Source organism: Taudactylus pleione, unplaced genomic scaffold (assembly GCF_031769625.1).
Source record: "Taudactylus pleione unplaced genomic scaffold, aTauple2 ptg000100l, whole genome shotgun sequence".
NCBI lineage: Eukaryota > Metazoa > Chordata > Amphibia > Anura > Myobatrachidae > Taudactylus > Taudactylus pleione.
Window position 1 is genome coordinate 4349703 of NW_028284502.1, and position 21156 is coordinate 4370858.

The 21156-nt window shown below is 43.8% G+C and overlaps 1 protein-coding gene across 1 annotated transcript in view; it reads left to right on the forward strand.

Moving 5' to 3' along the window:
- Positions 1-21156, forward strand: part of ANO3 (anoctamin 3) — a 377773-nt gene that overhangs the window by 188186 nt on the left and 168431 nt on the right. The window contains exons 5-7 of the mRNA XM_088470460.1: positions 1568-1726; positions 8404-8504; positions 10930-10974. Coding sequence (XP_088326586.1) covers positions 1568-1726; positions 8404-8504; positions 10930-10974 — 305 coding nt within the window. The remainder of the gene's footprint in view (positions 1-1567; positions 1727-8403; positions 8505-10929; positions 10975-21156) is intronic.

Sequence of the window (21156 nt, forward strand, 5' to 3'; positions counted from 1 at the left end):
CTACAATATTTCCGCTAGATCAGATTTAAACTCCCCAATACTAGCTCTCATTCAGATTGGATAGGTGTCTGAAGTATAGACATGACTGTATGTATCCAGCACGTATGGATGGGTCTGTAACAGCGGTGTCTAAAGGGCCAGTTGAAGGTTTTTTTTTGCTGTTTTGTTGTAGGAACAGTTTTTTGTGTCTTTGAGGCAGGTTATAAGGCTGTGAAACCATCATATACGAATGTATTAAAACATCATGGAGACTTTCTCCACTGTAAACGGCAATATATCTATGAGGCTTCACTTTAAGAGAATAGTGCTATGATGAGTGCATAAAAGTTTAGTTATGTTTTCCCCTCTTATATTTTTGGCATTTAAGCTGAGAATAGCATTGGTTCATCTTATGGAAACAACTTTGGCTATTTATTCACTGAAAGCTTAAATACTGTATTGTGTCCTTCAGCATGTATAAAAGTAACAAGTATGATGTAAATAGGATCCACCCCACTAACCATCAGCCTTTTTCCATATATCATAAACATAGATTAGCACTTGAAACCTCGTTTTAGCCATCCTAACTGTCTTATGAAGGTTTCCATTTCAGTTTTGTGAATATTTCAGATTTTATCAACACTTTTATAAAAATAATTTCTAATGCAAGATATACCAGTAGCAATTGTACCATATCTTCCTTCGGGAATCGGTATATAATGCCGGCTGTCATGATGCCTCCTGTCACAATACCATCAGCGGCATCCTTCTGTGTTCCGGCGTCAGGATTAAGATAGGCGTCAGTATTTCGACACCTATCTTAAATCCCTTGTTGGGCTTCAACCGTCGGGATTTAGAGGCCGCCGGTCTCATAACTACATTCCCTTCGGAGCACCAGGACCATCATCCATGCTAAAAGAGTAGTTCATATTGCAACAATTAGAAAACGACCCTCATACAGGCCAATTGCGCTTTCTAACTGCATTTACCATGATAATGAACCAATTTAGATTGGGATATTATCTGGCATTGCAGACATCTAGGGGCCAGATACAGAATGCTTCAATATAAGGACAATTACTTGTTATCACAGCCAATATTGCAGCGTTTGTGGCCAGCTTAATGCTCGGAGGGTTATTTTACCAACCATGTCTAAACCATAGCAACCAATCATTTTCTTTAACTTTCTTAAATGCACTAGACAGACACAAGCTCATTGCAGGTTAGTTGCTATGGGTTTAGTTGTACCTTTGAGCAATGTTGGTAAATAACCCTCAATCTTACTAAGAAAATGGAATTCTCGGTCTATATGGTCATTTAATGTTCTTCAAGCTATCGACCAGACCCACTGTAGAGAAATAGACTTTGTTTCAGTAAAATATAAACCTAGGCTAGGAATTATCATTCCACAGGTCGCGGTCTGTAGGTTGTGAGCTTGTTGCTAGGTACACAAAGTATCTTTATTTTTGCTTTAACCCTTCAAGGAGAACCCTGAAATTCAGCGACTTAAAATATCGTTCTATTCACTGTATGTTGGTGTCACCTTCCAGAAAATATTAACTTTTCACTTTTCTTTTTAAACCTCCAGAATGAAATGAATTCTGTCGCATCTCTTGGCCTGTTTTTTAAAGACGGCATAAAGCGCATCGACTACATTTTGGTATATAAGAAATCCAGTCCACAGATTGAGAAGCGCAGTACCTTTGAGAAGAACCTGAGAGCCGAGGGGTTAATGTTAGAAAGAGAAGTATGTCTTTTCAAATAGGATGTCTAAAGCAAAATAAAACTAAGCTGGTAATAAATATCTGCATGAATTTCTTTTTCCTCATCGTCATTGTTTTTGTACCACTGGTTGTGCCTTAAATTAAAATATTAATGGGTCGGCTGTGGGCCTGCTTTTAGCCTTTAACATTAAATCAATTTCAGCTGACTAAGATTCCCACAGCCGCTGTGATGGATGGTTCATAATCACCAGAGTGTGTCTGGTGTGTAACATCAAGAAGCTCTTTGCTTTAACTCACAGGAGTGCAGAGCAATTTAGATTTGTGTGTGTGTTTTGTTTTGTTCTATTTAATGTGTGCTTTAAATGGCATATGCCATATGTGTTTACTATTTAGGGGTCTAGTTACTAAGCAGTGTTAGGAGACAGAGTGAAAAGTGATAAGGTGCCAGCCAATCAGCTTCCAACTGTCATTTTTCAAACACAGCCTGAGATGGCAGGTGGGAGCTGATTGGCTGGCACCTTATCACTTCCTTATCACTTTTCACTCTGTCTCCTAACACTGCTTAGTACGTAGACCCCTAAATGAGAAAAGAAATGCAAAGTGCTATGATAGGAGACGAGTTAATACCTATTGATAAATGTTACAATATGTAGAGGGATGTGTTAATAGCAGCCTGTTGCTGGCCTACATTATCTTCATTTCTGAACTGCATCTGTAGTTCTGTACTGCACTTGGCATTTAGTTCAAGTTCTCTGTAACCTACAGTATCTGTTGACAGCTAGTGCACAGGGAGCAGTGCCAGCTCTGCAAAAGAAGGAAGATACTCCCAGCGTGTTCTATTCTTTAAGACATTGATAGCATCTTATAAGGGTCTATACAGTTGTCCATATATTGCCCTTTTTAGTAGTTGGTCACTTAAGTGTAAAATGCCCTTTCCATGATTGCAGATGAAGGAATACATTATACCCTCACCAGTATGTCACAAAATGGCAATGTGCACCGACTTACCTGGCCTGTAAGGGTGGACATTTTTCCCTGCTGTCTCTTCTCCCACATGCAGTTCAGAGCGTCAGCACTTCTCCTGGGGGCATGCGGGCCTCTTTGATACATATGTAAAGGGGAAGTCACTGCAATTGGCACCGCGTTCATATTGAGATCAGCCTATTTAAGGTGGACTATTTGCACTATACAGAGCTAGAGTAGAGTATGACCTATCATTACTTGCTCCAGTATTCTGCTTTGTTATTATGTGTACCAGACCCTGCTTGTTAATCATTTACAAATCTCACCCTGTGACCCTGGCCTCTGCCTGTTACTTGTTTATGAATCAGCCTGTGTCCCTGACCTCTGCCTGTTACTCGTTTACTAATTGCCCTGTGACCCTGGCCTCTGCCTGTTACTTGTTTATGAATCAGCCTGTGTCCCTGACCTCTGCCTGTTACTCGTTTACTAATTGGCCTGTGTCCCTGACCTCTGTCTGTTACTCGTTTACTAATTGGCCTGTATCCCTGACCTCTGTCTGTTACTTGTTTACTAATTGGCCTGTGTCCCTGACCTCTGCCTGTTACTTGTTTACAAATCAGCCTGTGGCCCTGACCTCTGCCTGTTACTTGTTTACAAATCAGCCTGTGGCCCTGACCTCTGCCTGTTACTTGTTTACTAATTGGCCTGTGTCCCTGACCTCTGTCTGTTACTTGTTTACGAATCTGCCTGTGGCCCTGACCTCTGCCTGTTACTCGCTTACTAATTGGCCTGTGTCCCTGACCTCTGCCTGTTACTCGTTTACTAATTGGCCTGTGTTCCTGACCTCTGTCTGTTACTTGTTTACTAATTGGCCTGTGTCCCTGACCTCTGTCTGTTACTCATTTACAAACCAGCTTGTGACCCTGACATCTGCTCTCATTTACTTATCTCAGCCTGTGACTCTGACCTCTGCCAGTTACTTGTTCACAAAACTCATCTTGTGACCCTGACCTCTGCCTGTTATTCATTCAGCCTTTGACCCTGACCTATGTCTGTTACTCATTTACTAATCTTAGGCTGTGCCCCTGACCTCTGCTTGTTTCTCATTTACAGTACGTATCAGCCTGTGACCCTGACCTCTGTCTATTACTCATTTACTAATCTTAGCCTGTGACCCTGACATCTGCTTGTTACTAATTTACAAATCAGCCTGTGATCCTGACCTCTGCTTGTTACTCATACCCCTTTTAAACCGGAGCTAAAACCCGGGTTATTGCAGTGTTAACCCGTCAGCTCCTTGGTGTAAAAGGGGTGAGGGTTGGATCGCCGGGTCGAGTGACCCGGCAATCCAACCCAGGTAAACAGCAGGGTTTAACACGGAAGTAACCCGTGAAATCCTGCAGTGTGTACAGCGCATTCCGGGTCTTGAATACCTGCAGTGCGCCGCAAGCCGGCCGATTGGTCTGGCTTCAGTGGCGCTTGGAGATGACGTCATCTCCAAACGTCCACTTTCACGCCAGAAAAGCAGGGTCTATGCAGACCCGACTGCAGTGTGAGAGGCGCCGACTAGGGAATATCCCGAGTAGGCGCCGGCTAAATTCCGGGTCTGATCCGGATAGGAACCCTGTTCCAACTCCGGATCAGACCCGGAATTTTGGTGGAAAAGGGGTATTATTTACAAATCAGCCTGTGACCCTGACCTCTGCTTGTTACTCATTTACAAATCAGCCTGTGACTGTTACTTCTGCTTGTTACTCATTTACAAATCAGCCTGTGACCCTGACCTCTGCTTGTTACTCATTTACAAATCAGCCTGTAACCCTGACATCTGCTTGTTACTCATTTACAAATCTTAGCCTGTGACCCTGACCTCTGCTTGTTACTCATTTACAAATCAGCCTGTGACCCTGACATCTGCTTGTTACTCATTTACAAATCAGCCTGTGACCCTGACATCTGCTTGTTACTCATTTACAAATCAGCCTGTGACCCTGACCTCTGCTTGTTACTCATTTACAAATCAGCCTGTGACCCTGACCTCTGCTTGTTACTCATTTACAAATCAGCCTGTGACCCTGACCTCTGCTTATTACTTATTTACAAATCAGCCTGTGACCCTGACATCTGCTTGTTACTCATTTACAAATCTTAGCCTGTGACCCTGACCTCTGCTTGTTACCCATTTACAAATCTTAGCCTGTGACCCTGACCTCTGCTTGTTACTCATTTACAAATCTTAGCCTGTGACCCTGACATCTGCTTGTTACTCATTTACAAATCAGCCTGTGACCCTGACATCTGCTTGTTACTCATTTACATATCATCCTGTGACCCTGACCTCTGCTTGTTACTCATTTACAAATCAGCCTGTGACCCTGACATCTGCTTGTAACTCATTTACGAATCAGCCTGTGACCCTGACATCTGCTTGTTACTCATTTACGAATCAGCCTGTGACCCTGACATCTGCTTGTTACTCATTTACAAATCTTAGCCTGTGACCCTGACATCTGCTTGTTACTCATTTACAAATCAGCCTGTGGCCCTGACCTCTGCTTGTTACTCATTTACAAACCAGGCTGTGACCCTGACATCTGCTTGTTACTCATTTACAAATCAGCCTGTGACCCTGACCTCTGCTTGTTACTCATTTACAAATCAGCCTGTGACCCTGACCTCTGCCTGTTACTCATTTACGAATCTCAGCCTATGGCCCTGACCTCTGACTGTTACTCATTTACGAATCTCAGCCTATGGCCCTGACCTCTGACTGTTACTCATTTACAAATCTTAGCCTGTGACCCTGACCTCTGCTTGTTACCCATTTACAAATCTTAGCCTGTGACCCTGACCTCTGCTTGTTACTCATTTACAAATCTTAGCCTGTGACCCTGACATCTGCTTGTTACTCATTTACAAATCAGCCTGTGACCCTGACATCTGCTTGTTACTCATTTACATATCAGCCTGTGACCCTTACCTCTGCTTGTTACTCATTTACAAATCAGCCTGTGACCCTGACCTCTGACTGTTACTCATTTACAAATCAGCCTATGACCCTGACCTCTGCTTGTTCCTCAATTACAAATCAGCCTGTGACCCTGACCTCTGCCTGTTACTTGTTTACAAATCAGCCTGTGACCCTGACCTCTGCTTGTTACTCATTTACACGTCAGCCTGTGACTTTGACGTCTGTATGTTATCCATTTAAAAATCAGCCTGTTACCCTGACCTCTGCTTTTTACTTATTTACATATCAGCCTGTAACACTGACCTCTACCTGTTACACATTTACAAATCTTTGTATACATACATACAGCTCTTTTGGTTTTCCCAGGAGGAGATTTCTTTAGGCTAATGGCAGTCATCTACCAACTAGATTTTCAGGCATGCCCCAACCCTCAACTGTGTAGTCGCCTGGATTTCATTCTTGGTGTAGGCTGCCGGGATATGGATTATTTTCCAGTTCGATGTGCGCTGTGTCATATAACAGTGCTATCTGCAAATACACTGCTATTCTTAGTCCTCTATCATCTTAATGCTCTCTTTCAGGTGTTAGTAATATAAAAACAGTTGACTTTAATGTGTGTGATTACTGGGCTGTACAATTGTGTTGTAAAATATTCCTTGTGGTATGGTAAGAGGAAAAAGCGTTAGTGGGAATAATCAGCTGTCATCATTGTAAATTATGTTTTCCATTAAACTATTCTTCTTTAAGAACACTTTGTACAGAGATAATGACTTGTCAGTGAAGAGCAACTGTCATATGTGCAGAACAGAAATCAGCAATAAGCCTCTTCAGTCTGGAAGAGTTGGCATGTAGCTGCTAGTACTTGTAGCTGGCATTTCTCATGTACATTTAACATTTCTTTTTGAGAAGCTAAATATTTTCTCATGATTGACCTAGATCAGGGTCATTGGTCAGGTGCTCTCCACCACTCTACCTGCGACTTAAGGCCCCCATACATCAGCAATTGATTGCAGCAATCGTGAAATTTGCAATCGATTGTGTATAAAAATCTTTCCCTTTTTCAATCGATTGCAGATTGCAGAATTGCCACAATCGATTGAAAAAGGGAAAGATTTTTATACACAATCGATTGCAAATTGCACGATTGCTGCAATCAATCTCTGATGTATGGAGGCCTTTACACAATCGTAATACAAATCTGGTATGGCCTTTGCTTATTGCTTAGCAGAGATGTATTTCTATAGTTCTAGCTTCTCTTGCTCTGATATAAAACTATCCTACAGGTATTTTATGGATGGCCTCGGGTAACTGTAATTTCCCTAATTGAGAAACGTTACCTATTTTTGGGGAATTCAGTTAGCCACGATAATGCGATAACTTATCGCTGCCATGCGCGTCTGTGGTTTTCGCGCAACCCAATTACAAAAGACTCAATGTGGCATTTGCGCGATAATTTTCCATGGTGGTAGCTGCGAAAAGTATAGGTTAAAATGGGGAAATCAGCCTGTACCCCCCCAAAAAAACAAAACTAATATAGAATAAATATATAAAAGTGAATTAGTGGCCCTAATAAAAGTATTTGGGGTCTTAAAATGTGTTAAATGGCTGTTATATGCATGTTCCTAAAACAGTGAAATAATGATTAAAAGCAAGTGTTTTTGGCAAAATAATTTTAAATTAGGGGTGCATAATAATCCATATAAGTATATATTTGTGTCATTTAGAGACACTTTTAAAAAAAACCTTAGAGGCATATTTTTAACGCCTATCTGCAATCTTAAAAACCCCTGTCCCACTCATATAGCACCCCCATATACCTGTCCCACATCAATTAACCCATTTTCCTGCACTTTGCACATTTCCACCCCAAAAATGACGTAATTATTGGCCAAATGAAGATAGTTACATTTTGTTTGCTGAATTAGTTATTAAGGATGGTGGCTTAATGGTTCTGAACCAAGCCCCGACATTTTTAGCCAAAAATAGGGGGTCTGCACAGCTATTCACCTACTGAAAACTTTTCGCAGCAATGGTATGGAGAATGCTCACCCGTGAAAAGTCGCTGCTAATAGCATTGTGTGATAGCTACAAATTTGCGCGAGAAGACGTTTTTTCAAGGCTAATTGAATTCCTCTTATGCCTTTTATTTGTTTGAATTTTTTGAAGATCCAGAACAACTGGAGACAAGAAAACAGCAATGTAGAGACCCCATTCTTTCATTGGATTTTTATTGTACATTGGAAATGTTTTATAGACTAGTCTAGGTGTAGAAAGTTAATTGCTATACAGTATCTGTTGGGCATTTATATATTAGCTACTGTATAAATGCCTACCATGCACTGCAGTGTACAAAACCAGCATAGTATTGACTATCCAAATTATTTGTGGTTTAAGGTCTTGTAGATACAAGAGTTATTTTTCTGTAATTTGCGGCAGTATTCCTAAACAATGATGAAATACATGTAAAAATCGCTCTTGTGCAGACCACACTGTCCCTGGCATCACCTTCTGCATTAAATAATTTAGCAGTGCTCCTCACAGTGACTGCAGTAGGAGACTCTTGGTGATCATGTCTGTGTGTGTGTAGCCTTATCAGGGAGCAGCTTGTATTTCCTTTTATAATGCATGTTTTGTGAGGTTCCAGAGGAGGATAATTGTTCCACCGGATGCTTTTATTTTCCTGTTAGATTTTTGTTTTTTATTTGCATTAAAAATAAATAACAACCTCATCTCCAAATAACATATTTATATCTCTACTCATTATAGAATTCTATAACCAACAACGACATTATGTTTGTTAAAGTCCACTGTCCGTGGGATACATTGTGCAAATACGCCGAGAGGATGAACATCAGAATGCCTTTTAGGTACATTTGTTTTTGGTCTTTTATTTTTGTAATTGTGCTCAATTGCTTTATGTTTGAATTCAACGCTGTGCCCTTTGTGGCTCCACGCAGCAGTGTGTGAATCACTCTGGGAAGGACATGTTATTTTATCCTAGAGACGGCCTTTTTGTTAGTGCTATTTCAGTCTTTTGGTTTCTGTGTTTATGACATTTGCAGGGCACGTTCTTATATGAATGAATAAATAATAACCGCTTTCTATGAATTGGACTTTAGCCACCTGCTTTTCGGAAGAAAGGTGAATGAACTGTTTAAAGATTTAGAGGAATAAACTACCACTCAAGCACAGGACGTGTCATTAAATGAAATCATTTTCGACTATTAACCAGTTAATTATAGAGTCAGTGTAAAGAGGCACATCCACTAGCAGCTATTAATGGACGTCTGAACGATAACGACAACATTAACGTTCAGTCGTCCATTAATCGTGCATGAATCGGGCACTAAAATGTCGTAAACGACCAGCGATGCGCGCTCCCGCGGGTCATTTCCGACATTAGTCATCGCCCAATCATGGCGGTCAATCTGCCGATAACAACAGATTGGCCATATTCGGGGATGATGGAGGTGCCTACACCGAACAACATATCGTTCAGTATAGGCACTGCACAGTACAATGAACGACTGAACGATAACGATATCATTAATTATCGTTCAGTCTTTTCATTGTCGCCTAGTGGATGTGCCCCTTAATAGTAGAGCCTCTATAATAAAACAAAATATCTGTTCTGGTTATCTCTTACTTGAAATGTACAACTCACACTGTATTCTTCTAAAGCACATGTTCTCAAACTCGGTCATAAGGACCCCAAACAGTGCATGTTTTCCATGTCTTCTGAATCACAAGAGAAATAATTAGCTCACCTGTGGATTTTTTAAACTGTGTCAGTGAGTGATGAATACACCTGTGCTCCTGCTGGGTGACCTGGAAAATGTGACCTGGGTTGGGGTCCTGAGGACCGAGTTTGAGAACCACTATTCTAAAGCAGAGGTTCTCAAACTCGGTCCTCAGGACCCCACACAGGTCACATTTTCCAGGTCACACAGCAGGTGCACAGGTGCAGTCATTACTCACTGACACATTTTAAAAGATCCACAGGTGGAGCTAATTATTTCACTTGTGATTCTATGAGGAGACCTGGAAAACATGTACTGTTTGGGGTCCTGAGGACCAAGTTTGAGAACCTGTGTTCTAAAGCACATAAATTAACAAGACATCTTGAAATAGGGTCTAAGAATGTTTTAACTTGTTACAGACCTCACACCTGTATGGAAAGGATTTTAGAGCTTCAGGGAACTTCAAGATGTATGGGTTTCCTGTTTTTTAAATCCACGATTGTGAGGGTCCTGAACCAAATAATGTTAGAACTACACTACATCCTTAAACTGGCCACATATGCGTTCGCACTTAAATTAAAATAATAAAAAAAATTCTCTTAGAGCTGGGTAGGATTTTGTTAATGTTAAAGTTGATTGGCTGCAATATATAAATATCAAATTACAGTACCTGCAATGTGCTTCTATCTGTTACATCATATCATCTGATATAGCCAATAACATGTACAGTGTTGACAAGTCATGTTCAGTACTCCGTTCAAATACCTTGACTTATCTATGAACCAGGAGAGATTGGTACACATGCTCCCCCTGCTGGATGAGCAGGTACAGTACATTTAACTAAATAAAAAGAGATACTTGTTTAAGCTTTCACACCTCTTACCTCCATTTAAAAAGCACATAGCAAAATAATAATCATGCAAATAATGTAAATGTCCTCTTAATTCTTCTTCCCCATGTTTACCTGTGCTCGGTGTAAGCGAAACATTATTTTTTATGGTCCTGTAATTTCACAGCTAAGGAAAAAAGCAATATAAAACATGTTTTGTCTTTTTTTTTTTCTTTAACCTAAAAATACTCTTAAAAGAGATGTTTAGATTTATTTTGCTGGGTAAAATGTCAGTTTGTCAACTAATGAAATATTGAAAAGTTATTTATAGTTTTTAGGTACGACACAAAGTTTTTCGATATTTTTTTTTAAATCACCCCAAACACACATAATAAGGTACATTATTAAAAAAAAAAAAAAAAAAATACAAATGCCATTTGAAAGATTTTTCTTTTGAGAAGTAGAGCGTTTTTCTTTTGGTTTTTTTTAAGGCTACTTTAAAAATGTAACATTTTTTCCGTAAAGACCAGTTATGACTCTGTTAAATTAAACATCACTGAGATTCTTGTTGCTTTCCTGGAACTTTGCAACACCTAGGTACAAAATGTACATTCCAATTTCTGTCTGTTCTCTGTACAATGAACACCGCATGACACAGAAGGTAAAGCGTATTGGTTGTATCTGCTCATGTGACACTGTAGCTGACTTGTACTGTTCTTACAGGAAAAAATGTTATTACACTGACTGGAGGAGCAAAACCATGGGCAGGTTGGTGGGTGATACAGTTTTTATTTCGCCAATTACCCATCCTGGAAAACCAATCAAATCCCATATAAGCAGTTGTAAATTTATACTAAAATAGCTCAGGTTTATATGTTGGCTAACTACAGCAGATTAGTCACATGGGCTTAAATGGAGACATTAAATTATTTTGGTTCCAACTGTAAATTGGGCATCCCATTCAGTTTACAGTACCATTCAGTTTACAGTACCATTCAATTTACCATTCAGTACATTGGGCAAGGGAGATTTAAAGAGTGTTAAACACCCTGCATAACTGCAATTTAATAGCTTAAATATTTGCTGTAACATAAAGTCATATACAGTATGGCATACACAGAAAATGTATACATTCTATTACTAAGTAATGGGGAACTATAGTCATGGGGAAAAAATATTTATTTCATTTTCAAGTCTACTCCAACTTATAGTTTTGTAAAAGTACACTCATGTCTCTATACACTAGAGGCAGCCATTGTGTGGGGGTGGAACCGTTGTGTATGAAAATTCACTATTAATTCACTAGGAACTACTGACACCAATGAGGCATGAGGCACATAATGCTTCGTACCTCGCTAGTGTCATCAGTGCCTAGTAAATGGGTGTGTATACAGTAATTCTCATTAATATTCTCCCACAAAATGGCTAATTTTGCAGCGCTCATAGACTGCCATTCCATCTCTTTCATTAAAATCATTGATGTCCTACTTGTGAGTCAACTTCTACAGTACATTTACTATTTAAATAGTAATGGAGAAAGGAAATGGTATACTTATTAACATCTGTTTTTGCTATAGTTCCCCTTTATATGGATGTCATCTCTAATATAAGTATTAAACCTGCAACACACACTCCTCCTTATTAAGTTCCATAGCATTCATTGATACAATAGAATTCTCATTTACTCAGTTGGAAGAACATGTAGAGTATCCTGACATCGGTCCTCTAGTCTTCTGTTTCTACAAATGTGATTGGAGGAGTGCTAAACCTCCAAGCCACTCAGTCTAGACTAAGTGGTTTATACTGACCTGCCTACAAGTTACACCATACACATATTGTCTAGTCTATTGTAGCCAAACGATGACAAAGTATAGATTCACAACTGCTTTTAGCCTTTACCCAGTTCTGCTTTTGCCTGCTTACCTTAGCAAACCCTAGAATGCAAAATCGAGCTTGTAAACTGCATTGACTGAATGTACCAAGCCACTAATGCTACTCATGACCGTCATATATTGAAGTTTTGTTTATGATTCATTGAAATTTTTTGGAATATTTTCAGAAAGTGATAATAACAGTTAAACGGGGTTCTCTTATTTATAATTTCCGTGTTTCCGTAAGCTGGGTACACACTAAGCAATGCATGTACCCAGCACTACAACCGGCGACCCCTCCCGCCAGCGGGTCCACATATCGGGCTGCCGGTACCCACTAGAAGAACCGGTGCCCTACCGTCCGTTATTTCGGGCCATGCCACAACCCGGCGCATGGGGTCGCTAGCCGCACCATCAGGTCGGCCCCTCATACAGGCCAACCTGACGATGCGATTGACGATCCCCAAGGGAGCGCGCACGGGACGATATAGAGCCTACACATTAGACGAATTTAAACAATATGTCATTCCGATACATCGGAATTGGGCATAGCGTTCCAAAAATTGTCTAGTCTGTACGCACCTTTAATATTTAGACCCATCTTCCTCCAATCACATACTATACTTAGCCTGTCGATGTTGAACTCCACCAACATAACCCGATTCTAAGAAATAGTGTGTTACCTTTAACAGCAAACAGGGAACAGTTGAGTCTTTCCTAGGCATCAAGTCTGGTTACAGGGTATTTGTAGAGTGAATGTGACACCTACATTATTAAGACTGTCCATTGCTTTTGACCAATCAAATGCTGCATTCACTACACAACCCCAGCAGAGGCAGTTTGAACCTCTATCCAATAGGCCAACTCCTTCCTAGTTGTGAAGTGTGATGTGTCAGTTGCTCATCTCAAGGCTAGGGTTGAGAATTGAAAGACAGACCCCTAATAAAAGTACAACATGGGATGATGGTATACTGTTAAGGGGTGTTGTTAAAAACTAACCAACACATTTAATTGATGAGCTGCATAATTAAATATTTTTTTGCCCTGTAAAAATGTATCAGGCATGCAGATGTAGTATTCTCTAGTGCACCATCTGGGGTATTCTAATTTATTTTTATGGAAAATGTGTGATGATCATTGCTGGTAATGTGTAAGCCAAAGGAGCTACTGTATGTGCCGAATCAAAACACCCTCCATATATTTGATATATGAGAGTATGAGATAGTGGGGCGAGGCTTATACCCATTGCCATACTTAAAGAATGAGGATCAGCTTCCTCTGAAAATGCTATTTACAAAGCGTGCTAGAACCCTACTCCTAAACCAATCAAGCTTTGTAAAAAGTGCTGCTTTGTCGGGTCAAACCCTTGTTTTCCCCAGCTTAAAATAATAAAGGATCGGTTAAAATAATAAGGGATCGATATGAGTTTTTAAAGGGCATATTTATTGTTGTAAATAGGTTGACCCTTTTTAGAAAAATAAAGAAATGTTGCATATCTGAAAAAGCACTGGCACATGTCATAAGGAAAATCTGCCTTCATACTACAATATGCTTCTATGAACTGCATGCACATTTACACAGCTGCTTACTAAAACAATATCATTTTACTGTATTCCTGTTTGGGCTCATTTACTCCCATACACACTTAGAGCCTTCATCTGATATTAAAGGCATGAACAGTGCATTACAGTAGGACAGATATGAGTTGACATCGGTGCATTCAAAAATACTTTACTTGTACTGTGGATATTGGAACGGGATGTATTCGGCATTGCGGCGTCCGGGATGCCGACGGTCTAAATACCGGTGCCGAAATCCAACCTACTGGAACATAGGTCCCGATTCAGACCTGGACGCTTAGCCGCGAACGCATGCTATGGGCGATTGTCGCCCGTCTGCGCATGCGTGTGCGAACCAGTCACTGCGTTCAGGAATCGTGCGCTCGTAGCACAAAGTCTAAGCGCTACTGTGAGTGACAGATAGTGCCGTTTGTGGGTGGTAACAGGGGAAGGTGCTTGTGAACAGGGGAGTGGTGCTGCGAACGCAGGCGTGTCTGGGCATCAAAACGGCGTTTTATGGGTGTGCATAATTAGCATGGAAGCGTCATTGTACACGTCACTTGGTTGTATTTCAGCCTGCAGTGATCGCAGTGCTTGCGGCGGGGGTAGGGTCTACCTCAAGCGCTGCGTGCAGCTCCGATGGTTCTCGATGGTTCTGATTAATCACACACTTCCTGGAGATGACGTGTGCTAAGTAAGAAATGTGGGCGTCTTTATACCGGCGTGCGCTCACTCTGCCGTCGCTCTTTAAAACATAGAGGGCGTCCTTACACCAGACAGTGCGATAGTGGAATTTGCATACCCGGCCCCTTTTGGATGCGAGCGATCACGGCTTAGCGTCCGGGTCTAAATCTACCCCATAGTGTGCTTTCTTTTTAACGCAATAACCCATGTCACTAGTATATCAAATTGCATTTGGTATAAGGTTAGCACAATTTTTTATATATATATTTTGAAATATAGTCCATGTTAATATATTGTACATGTGGTTTTATGTCTTTTCCTAGCTCATATGTTGTGTATGAGTCCTCAGACTGGCACTTCTTATTTGTCGGACATCCAGTCTGTTGCCATCTAATTCATCAAGGTCTATTGTGCTTCTGTCTAAGCACATAATAAGATCCATAGCTTTTATATACTATATTAGAACCCCAAATACTGTAGATAATTATGTTTCTACTTCAGGGTCCATAGGGTATCCACAGGATACCTTGGGGTATAGGCGGATGACGTCATACATCGGGCACCACAGAGTTAAAGTTTTCAGCCTCCCAGGATGCACTGGGGTCCCCTCTTATAGCCCGCCCCCGAGCCAAGGCAAATCAGTTTCGTAGGTGCCCGGCTCAGAGTCGGATCACCATTTAACAGATGGGGGCTGTAATGGCCCCTGAAATTCTTCAAGGCAGCTGTGGCTGCACAAGATGAGCTGCACAGCATAGACAGTCAGTACTGATGTCTATGCTGGCGCTCCTCCATCCTGCTGGACCTGAACGCCGGTACTGATCCAGCGATGCTGGTGGGTGTCTGGGGTCACAGCTAGCGGTGACCCCGGATTACCCGGACTGTGGCCGGATTCAAGGGGGCAGGTAAATGGCGGGGTCCCGCCGTGGGAACCCGCCGATACACAGTCCCAAGTCCCCAGGCAGGGGGCTCCCTGGGAACTGACTGCACATGGAGCCAGGTATTAACCTGCGCTTCCACTAGATCACCAGGGACAGCGGGCTGAGCCAAGCGGATTAAGCTCCAGTGTCCCAGGGGTTAATTGCATGCCAGGGGAGCTCGCCTTCCCTGTCTCACAACCGGCGCCTCCCCCGCTGCACAGTGCCTCTCCATAACGGTCTGGCGGACTGTGTCAGCGCTCCTCCCCCGGGTTCGTCTTCTCTCTGCTCCTCGGCGGCCATTTCCTAGAGAATGTGCAAACGCTGCTGGACGCTGAATACAGGTGGCATCGCGGTCCGGGTCCCCCGCATACCTCTCCTTCGATTAAGGTCAGCATATGCAGCACTGTTTCCTACCAGGCTCTGTGTATGTGTAGTTGATTATAGTGCTGATAGTACAGGGATTTATTTATGCATTGTATGTGACTTACTGCTAGCGCTGCTGCCTGTACTTTCACTTCTGACTGTCAGCCATTTTATTATCCCTGTTCTTCCTCTGCTAAAGCCCTTGCGGTGCAGTGTTGCAGGGTGTTCATTGCCTCACTGTAAGAGCATTTATCTGTGAGGGGAGTCACATACACTCATCATGTCGGAGAGTGAACGTGATTTTCCTCTTCAGCTAAAGTGTACCACATGTAATGTACCATTAGCGGAGGGTGATGGAAACACTGAGGGGTTATGTAGGGCATGTTATCTTATATCATGCCCGATTTCTGTCACTGCGCCTGTGCAGGAACCGCCCTGGGCTTGTTTTGCTAAGGCACTTACAACCCTTGTGGGCCAGCTAGCGACGCCACCTGCGTTCCCCCAGATGGGGTTATCACAGCAGTCGGTAGTGTGGTCACCCATGCAGGGGTTACCCAGGCAGTTGATGGTACCCCAGTGTCTCCTGCTTTTGCCCCCCCAGGTCTCGCAGGAGCCTGCGTGGGTGAATTCATTGTCCAATACGGTGCAACACCTGTCAGACGTTTTACAGGGGGAGTCATCATTGCGGCCTCCTAAGCGGCCTTTAGTGTCTCAGATGGCTCAGTATGATGAGGTTGATATGTCGTCTGATGACGGTGAGATTTTTGACTTTTCAGACCAGGTTCCCCTCCGTACTAAGGAGGTGGAGTCTAAGTCTAAAGTCTATATTACTGGCCTTATACGGGCAATCTGTGCGGCCTTGGTTATTAAGGATGATAATCCCCCCGTGGCTAAATCCAAATACGCCTTCCTCAAGGATGTTAAGGGATATGCCACTGTATTTCCTCTATCTGGTCAGTTAGTGGATCATTTAGAAGAGGCGTGGAAAAATCCGGGTAAGCGGTACCAGCCTCAAAAACGTTTGGCCTTTGCGGATAATTATTTTTCCAAGTGGGAAACTCCTCCGCAAGTGGATTCTCATGTCACATGACTGGTGAGGAGTGCTACATTGCCCATGCCCTCCATGTCCTCCTTAAAGGATGCTGCGGATCGCAAGGTTGAAATATGCCTGAAATCCATTTATTCCATTGCTGGGGGGGGGGCATCCAGACCGGCTATGGCTGTGTGCTGGGTGGCCAGAGCCATGGAGCTCTGGGCTGATAGCTTGGAGGCGTCTCTGGACACTGACTTGTCACCTGAGCAGGTGGAGTTAGTGGGTAATCTCAGAGACTCAGCCACGTACATTAATGAGGCAGCCTTGGATATAGGTCTCCTCACTTCCAGAATCTCCTCGGCAGCAGTGGCGGCTCGCTGCACCCTTTGGTTGCGCTCTTGGAAAGCGGACGCGAATTCCAAAAAGGGTTTGGAATGCTTGGTCCTGTTTGACCCTGATCTGGACAAAATTGTGGCCACTCAGCTAAGTCTGCATGTCTGCCATCGGCTACAATCCCATCAGGGTTGGGTTCTTCGTCCTTCTGGCCATATAGGGCCCAGGGTAAGTCCAAAGTGCAGTCCTTTCCAAGACAGTCAGGGGCCAAGAAATCTGCCAAGCCTAAGAAACAGGCTTGGAGTACAAGACGTCCTACTCCTAAGTCGGACGATAAGCCTTCCACCTGACGGGACGGGCCTCTCTTTGGGGGACCCCAAAGTGGGAGGCCGGCTTCTTCAGTTTGCCCAGTGCTGGTGTCTAACCACCATGGACACTTGGGTAAGAGAAGTGGTCTCTCGGGGGTACGCCCTCTTCTTCCGCTGGAGGCCTTCCAGCCGGTTCTTCACCACGTGCCTTCAGTCAGATCAAGACAAGGCCCTGGAATTCCGGAAGGTGTTACACTCTCTGCTCCAGGCTGGAGTTATAGTGCCGGTTCTGTTGTCCCAGAGGGGATCGGGGTATTACACCAATCTTTTTCTGGTAGAGAAACTCAATGGGTCTTGCCAGCCCATCCTCACCTCAAATCCCCCAACAAATTATTGAGGGTTCCTCGGTTACGGAGGGAGACCCTGCGTTCCATCATCTTAGCAATGGAGCCTGGGGATTTATGGTGTTGCTAGATATTCAGGACGCTTACCTGCATCTCCCCATTGTTTCAGCACACCAACGTTTCCACAGATTTGCAGTGGTTGACCAACTCTTCCAGTTTCAGGCACTGCCCTTTGGTCTGGCCACGGCGCCTCAAGTGTTTACCAAAGTCATGGCAGTTATGGCAGTCCACTTGCGGATGCAGGGGGTCTGCTTGTTGCCCTATCTGGACGACCTCCTGTTGTTGGCAGGGTCTCCAGAGATATTTCAGTGCCATCTGCAACTGACAGTCTCTATGATGCAGACTCACGGCTGGCTGATAAACTGGAAGAAGTCCTCCCTGGTTCCCTCACAGAGGATGCTCCATCTCGGAGCCCTGTTGGACTCTCAACAACAGAGGATCTTTGTGACGGAGGAAAAGATCTCTGCATTACAGGCAAAAGTATGCAGTTGCCTGCAGAGTCGGCGGGTGTCTATTCACTCGGCGATGAGGTTACTGGGATCCATGGTGTTGATGGTCAACATGGTGGAGTACGCCCAGTTTCACTCCAAACCTCTGCAGAAGTTGATACTCTCCAGATGGAATGGGTTGCCCCATCAGATAAAGACACAGACAATGGTGCTTTCCCCGGAGGTACGTCTGTCTCTGGCCTGGTGGCTGCACACTGCTCACCTGAACAGGGGGTGTCCCTTTTGGATTGCGGACTGGGTCCTTCTGACAATGGATGCTAGTCTCCAAGGCTGGGGAGCGGTGATGGGTCCGCACTTCTTCCAGGGAAGGCGGACGCCAGAAGAATCTGCACTTCCGATAAACATCTTGGAACTTCGGGCAGTACTCAAAGCTCTCCAGCAAGAAAGACATGTCCTGCATGGAAAACCTGTGCAGGTGCAGTCAGACAACGCCACCACAGTAGCTTACATAAACCGCCAAGGAGGGACCCGCAGTCAGGCGGCCCTGACAGAGGTGTCCCGCATTCTAGCTTGGGTGAAAGGCAATCTCCCTGCCATATTGGCAGTGGTCATACCAGGATTCCTCAACTGGAGGCAGACTTTCTCAGCCATCAAGACGTGCATCCAGGAGAATGGTCTCTTCACCAGGAGGTGTTTCAGCTACTGATGAACAAGTGGGGCCTTCTAGAGATAAACCTCATGGCCTCCCGACACAACAACAAGCTACCTGTGTACGGGTCAAGAACAAGAGAGGCACTTCTGGTAGACACGCTGTCAGGTGGACCTTCCAGTTTGCATACCTCTTCCCTCCGTTCTCCCTTCTTCCTCAAGTGATTTGCAAATTCAAGCAAGAAGGTGGCACGGTCCTGCTGATAGCTCCAGCGTGGCCCAGATGGCACTAGTACTCAGATCTTCAGAGTCTCTCCATAGACACTCCGATGCTGTTGCCTCTATGTCTAGACCTGTTGTCTCAAGGTCCTTGCCATTACCCGGACCTGGGACGTCTGTCCTTGACAGCGTGGCTGTTGAGACTGCCCTCTTATGGTCCAGGGGTTTTTCCAGCTCTGTAGTTAACACCATGCTCAGAGCTCAGAAGCCTGCGTCTGCAAGAATTTACCATCGAGTATGGCATACTTTCTTTGAATGGTGTCGCCTTAGAGGCTATGATCCTCAGGTGTTCCGGATATCCAAGGTGTTGGCTTTCCTACAGGCGGGCTTAGATCACGGTCTTCGCCTTGCTTCTCTGAAGGTGCAGGTTTCTGCCCTGTCAGTGTGGTTTCAGCGTAGGATTGCTACTCTTCCTGATGTCTGCACCTTTCTGCAAGGTGTACTTCGTATTCAACCTCCCTTTGTTCCACCAGTGGCCCCTTGGGATCTGGCTGTGGTCCTGAGGGCTCTCCAAGGACCGCCATTTGAACAACTGGGCTCAGTGGATTTGAAATGGCTTACAGCTAAGACTGTATTTCTTCTGGCCATTGCTTCGGCCAGGAGGGTTTCAGAATTGGGGGCTCTCTCATGTTGGCCTCCCTTTCTCATTTTTCATAGGGACTAGTTTTCTCCCGAAGGTGCTATCTAGTTTCCACATTAACGAGGAAATCATAGTGCCGGCCTTCTCCAGACCTCTCAGTTGGTGAGGCTACCTTAGATGTGGTACGGGCTCTAAGGATTTATGTTGACCGTACCATTTCTTTTAGGAAGTCGGACTCCTTGTATGTCCTCTATGGCTTCCAGAAAAAGGGTTGGCCTGCCACTAAACAATCTTTGGCAGGATGGATTCGCATGGCAATTTCTGAGGCTTATATTCATGAAGGCCTTCCTGTTCCATCCTCTGTTAGGGCTCATTCCACTAGGTCTGTGGGTCCTTCGTGGGCAGCTCGATGTGGTGCCTCTGCTGTCAGCTTTGCAAGGCAGCCACGTGGTCTTCTGTCCATAACTTTGTGAGGTATTATGTATTTGATACTTTCGCCTCTCAGGATGCTTCCTTCGGGTGGCGGATTCTCCTTGTAGCACAGGAGCGTCCCCACCCTTAAAGGATACTGCTTTGGGACATCCCCTAGGTATCCTGTGGATGCCCTATGGACCCTGAAGTAGAAAATATGAGATATGGTAAGAACTTACCCTTGTTATCTCTATTTCTACGAAATCCATAGGGTTCCACAGAACTCCCGCTCTGTCGCACCTGTACTGCAGATGGGATTTGATCTTGTCACCGGTTTTTCCTTCTCCTTCAGGTGAGAATGTGATTCTTGTGTGTTCCAGACTTTCTTCTCTCTCTTTTTTCTCCTCCTCCAGCCTATGGCTTGTTACGTAACTGATTTGCCTTGGCTCGGGGGCGTGGTATAGGAGAGGGATCCCAGTGCACCCTGGGAGTCTGAAACCTTTAACTCTGTGGTGCCCGATGTCTGACGTCCTCCGCCTATACCCCAAGGTATCCTGTGGAACCCTATGGACCCTGAAGTAGAAATAGACATAACAAGGGTAAGTTCTTACCATATCTCATTTTAATAGTAGTTAAATTCTAAAGAAACCGTTTCCACTGCAGGGTTATAGCTGTGGGCCCTAACTGAGTGCCCACTTAAGAGGACATACTTGGCAAAGTAATGTAAATGTATAAAACTTTGGGGGGGGAGATCTATCAAGCCTTGGAGAGAGATAAAGTGGAGAAAGATAAAGTACCAACCAATCAGCTTCTGTCATTTTTCAAGCACCGCCTTTAAAGTGACAGTTAGAAAATGATTGGTTGGTACTTTGTCTCTCTCCAAGGATTTGATCCCTGGGGGGGATGCGGTTAACTTACCATCGCCACACATCTGGCGTCATAACATACTGATTCCCCCTGGGGTAGATGGGTCAAACCTTCTACAAAGGACAACTGGAAAAGTTTCCCATAGCAAGCAATCAGCTTCTAGCTAATATTCATCAAATACATTCTATACAATCATTGGTAGGTGCTGATTGGTTGCTATGGGAAATCTCCACCTGTCCTCTTT